This window comes from Babylonia areolata, chromosome 13 (genome assembly GCF_041734735.1).
Source record: "Babylonia areolata isolate BAREFJ2019XMU chromosome 13, ASM4173473v1, whole genome shotgun sequence".
Classification (NCBI taxonomy): Eukaryota; Metazoa; Mollusca; class Gastropoda; order Neogastropoda; family Buccinidae; genus Babylonia; species Babylonia areolata.
In genome coordinates, this window is record NC_134888.1 from 27145831 (window position 1) to 27153330 (window position 7500).

General features: G+C 49.2%; 1 protein-coding gene across 1 annotated transcript in view; it reads left to right on the forward strand.

The window, feature by feature from the left end:
• The window catches only part of LOC143288730 (von Willebrand factor D and EGF domain-containing protein-like), a 36791-nt gene that overhangs the window by 21364 nt on the left and 7927 nt on the right, over window positions 1–7500 (forward strand). Inside the window, exons 7-9 of the mRNA XM_076597356.1 lie at window positions 2072–2289; window positions 4354–4430; window positions 5356–5419. Coding sequence (XP_076453471.1) covers window positions 2072–2289; window positions 4354–4430; window positions 5356–5419 — 359 coding nt within the window. The remainder of the gene's footprint in view (window positions 1–2071; window positions 2290–4353; window positions 4431–5355; window positions 5420–7500) is intronic.

Sequence of the window (7500 nt, forward strand, 5' to 3'; positions counted from 1 at the left end):
TCGCGTCGTGTTGTGTTGTGTTGCGTTGCGTTGCGTTGCGTTGCGTTGCGTTGCGTTGCGTTGAGTTGGGTTGCGCGCGCCCGTGCACGTGTAGAAATCCGTGTCTGTGTGCGTGCGTGAGTACGCGCGTGCGCGGATATGTGTGTGTGTGTGTGTGTGTGTGTGTGTGTGTGTGTGTATGTGTGCGTGCGCGCGCGCGCGCGCGCGCGCGCAGATGCTTGTCCGTGTATGTTGTACTTGGTGCATGTACATTTATACGAGCTCTGTGCATGATAGATCTTCATTGTTAGTAGTAGTAGTAGTAGTAGTAGTAGTAGTAGTAGTAGTGGTATTAGTAGTAGTAGTATCATTATTATTATTCTCATTATGTAGTAGCTACCGCTAACCTTCCACCTTCACATCTTCATTCATGTTCCCCTCTCTCTCTCTCTCTCTCTCTCTCTCTCTCTCTCTCTCTCTCTCTCTCTGTGTGTCTCTCTGTCTCTGTCTCTCTCTCACTCTCTCTCTCTCTCTATTTGGTAGAATTAATGTCAAGTCCATGAACATTATGATATTGTGTCATCTATTCAAGTGTTCTAAGAACCCTTCCCATGCCCGCCCCCTGTCCCCTGATTTTGAATTGTGGTCCATGGCCAAAGTTCATTAAAACATTTTCGTTCGTTCGTTCATTCATTCTTTCGTTCTCTCTCTCTCTCTCTCTCTCTCTCTCTCTCTCTCTCTCTCTCTCTCTCTCTCTCTCTCTCTCTCTCTCTCTCTCTCTCTCTCTCTCTCTCTCTCAATTAGTTATCATCTGAATGCCAACATGAAATCTGTCGAAAACTGGTGTGATGCTAATGATATGGTCGTGCACCCTGAAAAGACAGAATGCATGTTAATTTGTCCTCGTCAGAAAAGGCAGAAGCACAACTTAACATAAAATATAAAGACAATACTATTAAACAAGTTACTAAGCATATGCTATTAGGCATTACTATTGATCAAAATCTTTCGTGGCAGGAACATATTCATTGCCTTATAAAACAAATATCATCTAGTGTATTCCAATTGTCACAGATCAAACACTTTCTTGATAATCATTGTAGACATGTGTTTTACTTTGCCTATATCCAGTCTCGCCTCAGCTATTGCTCGATTATTTGGGGTAAATGTCCTCCTTCTACATTAAAGCCACTTTGCTCTTTACAAAAACGTGCCATTAAGATGATTAATCATGTAAATACCACAGCCGGATCTGTGCACAATATATACAAAGAACTTCAAATATTACCCGTTCATCTACTTATTAGATATAACACATTGATTCTTATGCATAAAATTGTTCATAACGCATGCCCACAATATCTAAAATCATTATTTTGTTTCCAGTTCCAACGTAAATCAGACAGAGCTATTGTCCCAAAGCCTAAAATTGATTTATTTAAGATGAGTTTCTCATTTAATGGAAGCATAGAATGGAACATGCTTTCAAAGACATGTCGTCAGATTCCAGCCATATCTCTCTTTAAAACTAACAAGAATATTTCTATTCGATACATTTGATTAACCTACTCGCGGTCTTTTGCAAATGCTTGCTTGTACTCAGTCCACTAGCTGCCATGCCATGATGAATGAAAAATTGAATGTATGTGTATGTGTGAACAGTAAGTGCGTGTGTGTGTTTGTGTGTGTGTGAGTGTTGGCGAGAATGTATACGTATGTCTTTGTTTGCTTGTTTTATAATTGTGTGTGTGTGTGTGTGTGTGTGTGTGTGTGTGTGTGTGTGTGTGTGTGTGTGTGTGTGTGTGTGTGTGTGTAAGTACGTACGTACGTACATGTAGTGTACCAATTGTTCCAGTTTTCATCGCTTTGTTACCTTTAATAGACTATTCCAGTTACTATTCTTATTATTTTATTTTATTTCAGTTTATTTCTTCTTCTTTTTTAATGTTTTGTGTCGTTCTTTATTTTTATGTTTTATGTCGTTAAATGGGCAGAATTGTAAAAAGACCTTTACTGTGCCTAATTCTTTACCCATTAAAGATTCAATCAATCAATCTCTCTCTCTCTCTCTGTCTCTCCACACCCTTCCCAGACAACGTGGTCACGGCGCACGCCTGTGTGTATGAACTGTGCTCGGAGGACTGGGACCCTGCCCGTCAGGAGGCCAGGGTGGACGTGCCTATCACGGCGTCCAAGGACCAGATCCTGGACGGGGACAAGGACCTCATGCTGGCCTTCGAGGACATCCTCAGCTCTGGCGGGGGTCCTTACCTCCGTGCGTTTGACGGCTTCCGGCCTGGGAATGTGCCGGTGAGCTGTCCGATGTGGGCTGGATTGGATGGGTTGGATTGGACTGGATTGGGTGGGATGGACTGGATTGGGCTGGATGGGTAGGACTGTATTGGATGGGTAGGACTGTATTGGATGGGTTGGACTGGATTGGATGGGTTGGATTGGATTGGATTGGATGGGTTGGACTGGATTGGGCTAGACTGGATGGGTTGGACTGGATTGGATGGGTTAGACTGGATTGGGCTGGATGGGTAGGACTGGATTGGATGGGTTGGACTGGATTGGGCGAGATTTGATGGGTAGGACTGTATTGGATGGGTTGGACTGGATTGGATGGATGGACGGAGGGAGGGGGGGAGGGGGGTGGATGGATGGAGGGAGGATGGGGTGGAGGGATGGAAGGAGGGAGAGAGGAAGGGATGAGTGGATGGACGGAGGGAGGGAGGGGGTGGGGTGGATTGGATGGATGGACGGATGGAGGGGGGGGGGTGGATGGATGGATGGACAGAGGGATGGATGGACGGATGGGGGGAGGGAGTGAGGGATGGAGGGATGGATGGACGGATGGATGGATGGACGGATGGAGGGATGGATGGACGGATGGAGGGATGGATGGATGGATGGACGGATGGACGGAGGGAGGGATGGACGGATGGAAGGAGGGAGGGAGGGAGGGATGGACGGATGGAGGGATGGATGGATGGATGGACGGATGGAGGGAGGGAGGGAGGGAGGGATGGACGGATGGAAGGAGGGAGGGAGGGATGGACGGATGGATGGAGGGAGAGACGGATGGATGGATGGACGGAGGGAGGGAGGGAGGGAGGGATGGACGGATGGAGGGAGGGAGGGAGGGAGGGATGGACGGATGGAGGGAGGGATGGATGGAGGGATGGACGGAGGGAGGGAGGGATGGAGGGAGGGAGGGAGGGAGGGATGGACGGAGGGAGGGAGGGATGGAGGGAGGGAGGGATGGACGGATGGAGGGAGGGAGGGACGGCGGGACGGATGGAGGGAGGGAGGGAGGGAGGGATGGAGGGAGGGAGGGAGGGAGGGAGGGATGGAGGGATGGAGGGAGGGATGGAGGGAGGGAGGGAGGGAGGGATGGATGGATGGAGGGAGGGAGGGATGGAGGGAGGGAGGGAGGGACGGATGGAGGGAGGGAGGGAGTGATGGATGGATGGAGGGAGGGAGGGAGGGAGGGATGGATGGATGGACGGATGGAGGGAGGGAGGGAGGGACGGATGGAGGGAGGGAGGGAGGGAGGGACGGATGGATGGATGGATGGACGGAGGGAGGGAGGGAGGGAGGGAGGGAGGGACGGATGGATGGATGGATGGACGGATGGAGGGAGGGACGGATGGATGGATGGATGGTTGTGTGTCTGTGTGTTTGGAGTGTGGGATGGACTGAACTTATGGAAAGGGAACGGGGAAAGGGATGTGTGTTTGTGTGTGTTGTGTGTGTGTGTGTGTGTGTGTGTGTGTGTGTGTGTGTGTGTGTGTGTGTGTGAGTGTGGGCGTGCATGCGTCCGTGCATGCGTGTGTGTGTTTGTGTCTGTGTGTGTGTGTCGGGGGGAGAGGGGAAGGGGACTGGGGGGGGGGGGGGGGTCTGTGTATGTTTCTGTGTGTCTGTGTGCGTGCGAGCATGCATGCGTACGTACGTGCGCGTGCGCGTGTGTGTGTATGTGTGTGTGTGTTAGGGAGGCCCAGAGATTGAATGCAGTGGAGGTCCATCAGAAGTTCAGGCATGTAAGGGAGGCTATCGAAATAAAACGTTCTCTGCCATTGATTGATATTGCCCGGTTTGCTCCCTTGAATTGAAAAGACCACATAACGAAAACAAAAAAAAAACAAAAACAAAAACAAACAAAAACCAACACTGCAACACCACACTTCACTATTTCATCCTCTTACGCATTAGATTCTTTCTTCTTCATTCTCGTTTTAAGCTCTTTGTATGTGTAGCGAATAAGAGAGGGAGAGTGGGGGAAAGGATAGGGAGGAACTGGAACTGAAACTGAAACTGAAACTCAATACTGTTGATGCGGATGGTTGACCCACCTCCTACCCTTTCCCTCAGGTGGATGCTGTAGATGCCGACACCAAGTCCTGTTCCTGGATTGCAGACCCTCACGTGCACGCCATGAACCTGCTGGGGTCAGTGTTTACTTCTTTTCTTGCTTTTTTTTTTTTTTTTTTTTTTTTTTTTTTTTTTCCCACTTGTTCGTGCTGCTTGGTTGCTTGCTTGGTTCGGTAGACTGATAGCCTGGCTTGAAGGTGAAGGTTATTGTTGTTTGGTTTGTTTTGTTTTGCATATTTGTTTGTTTGGTTGTTTGTTTGTTGTTTTTTTGTTTTTGTTTTTGTTTTGTTTTTGTTTTTTTTGGCGGGGGGTGGGGGGTCGGGGGGGGGGGGGGTCGGAGGGGGGAGGGTCTGGGGGGGGGGGGGGGGGGGGGTAGGTAGGTTGGGAGCTTGGTACGTTCGTTTTTTGATTGTTGCTGTTTTTGTGTGTTTGTTGTTGTTTTTTCTGGTTAACGCATGTATGTATGTATGTATGTTTGTCTCTCTCTCTCTCTCTCTCTCTCTCTCTCTCTCTCTCTCTCTCTCTCTCTCTCTCTCTCTCTCTATATATATATATATATATATATATATATATATATATATATATATATATATATATATACATGTGTGTGTGTGTGTGTGTGTGTGTCTGTCTGTCTGTCTGTCTGTCTGTCTGTCTGTCTGTCTGTCTGTCAATGAAGAGCCCATATTGATATTAGCATTATTTTACTATATTATGTACTGTTTGTTTATTTGTTTTATTTCATTATTTCATTACTTACTGTTTATGAATGTTATTTGATACAAGTCATAATATGGTTCATCAGCCGTCATGATAAAATTGAAGTGCAACGTTGGTAGCACAGTATAAGCTTTAAGCTTGTTGATGCTCTTTTATCATTCATTGGATTGTAATCATGTGTATTGTTGAATAATTAAAGATTATTTAAGCCAAGAGCCCATAGCGCCGTCCGAATGTTGTATCACACATACCGTGCTATCAACTGAATGCTGTGTTGTACAGAACGTTCGGTTTGTACAAGGTGGGCGACTACACGATGATTGAAAACCCGAACAGGCATATGGAAGTAAGCTTCTTTCTCTCTCTGTCTGTCTCTGTCTCTGCCCCCCCCCCCCCCCCCCCCCCCCCCCACCCTCTCTCTCTCTCTCTCTCTCTCTTTCACACACTCACACTCTCTCTCTCTCTCTTTCACACACAGACTCGGACTCTCTCTCTCTCTCTCTCTGTCTCTCTCTTTCACACACACACACACACACACACACACACACACACACACACACAGAAAGACAGAGAGAATGTGTGTGTGTGTGTGTGTGTGAGTTCAGCAGTCATCAGGTTTTAAGGTTAGACTTGTGGACCAGTGTTCACCAGTGATCAAGGTTCTAGGTGGGACTTGTGACCCAGTGTTCACCAGTGATCAGGGTTCAAGGTTGGACCTCTGACCTAGTGTTCACCAGTGATCAAGGTTCTAGGTGGGACTTGTGACCCAGTGTTCACCAGTGATCAGGGTTCAAGGTTGGACTTGTGACCCAGTGTTCACCAGTGATCAGGGTTCAAGGTTGGACTTGTGACCCAGTGTTCACCAGTGATCAGGGTTCAAGGTTGGACTTGTGACCCAGTGTTCACCAGTGATCAGGGTTCAAGGTCGGACTTGTGACACAGTGTTCAGCAGTCATCAGGGTTCAAGGTTAAACTTGTGACCCAGTGTTCAGCAGTCATCAGGGTTCAAGGTTAGACCTCTGACCCAGTGTTCACAGTGATCAAGGTTCTAGGTTGGACTTGAGACCCAGTGTTCACCAGTGATCAGGGTTCTTCTTCTTCTTCTTCTTCTTCTTCTTCTGCGTTCGTGGGCTGCAACTCCCACGTTCACTCGTATGCACACGAGTGGGCTTTTACGTGTATGACCGTTTTTACCCCGCCATGTAGGCAGCCATACTCCGTTTTCGGGGGTGTGCATGCTGGGTATGTTCTTGTTTCCATAACCCACCGAACGCTGACATGGATTACAGGATCTTTAACGTGCGTATTTGATCTTCTGCTTGCATATACACACGAAGGGGGTTCAGGCACTAGCAGGTCTGCACATTATGTTGACCTGGGAGATCGTAAAAAATCTCCACCCTTTACCCACCAGGCGCCGTCACCGTGATTCGAACCCGAGACCCTCAGATTGACAGTCCAAAGCTTTAACCACTTGGCTATTGCGCCCGTCGATCAGGGTTCGAGGCCCTGTTTCGGCATGGTGTTGTGTCATTAGGAAAGACACTTTACTCCGGGTTTCCCTCACTCCACTCACGTGTGAATGGATGGGTACCTGACTCCGGATGGGGAAGGTTAAAACGGCACAAAGAAAGGCGGGCTAGTTGGGCCCCGCCTTCCACTCCCCAGCCCTGTACACATGCCCGGCCTTCCATTGCCCAGCCCTGTGCACATGCCCCGCCTTCCATTGCCCAGCCCTGTACACATGCCCCGCCTTCCACTACCCAGCCCTGTACACATGCCCCGCCTTCCATTGCCCAGCCCTCTACACAGCGGATGTCAATTCACTGCCCTACCTTCCACTGCCCAGCCCTCTACACAGCTGATGTCAATTCACTGCCTTCCACTGCCCAGCCCTCTACACAGCGGATGTCAATTCACTGCCTTCCACTGCCCAGCCCTCTACACAGCGGATGTCAATTCACTGCCTTCCACTGCCCAGCCCTCTACACAGCGGATGTCAATTCACTGCCTTCCACTGCCCAGCCCTCTACACAGCGGATGTCAATTCACTGCCTTCCACTGCCCAGCCCTCTACACAGCGGATGTCAATTCGCTGCCTTCTACTGCCCAGCCCTCTACACAGCGGATGTCAATTCACTGCCTTCCACTGCCCAGCCCTCTACACAGCGGATGTCAATTCACTGCCCTACCTTCCACTGCCCAGCCCTCTACACAGCGGATGTCAATTCACTGCCCTACCTTCCACTGCCCAGCCCTGTACACAGCGGATGTCAATTCACTGCCCTACCTTCCACTGCCCAGCCCTCTACACAGCGGATGTCAATTCACTGCCCTACCTTCCACTGCCCAGCCCTGTACACAGCAGATGTCAATTCACTGCCCTACCTTCCACTGCCCAGCCCTGTACACAGCGGATGTGAATTC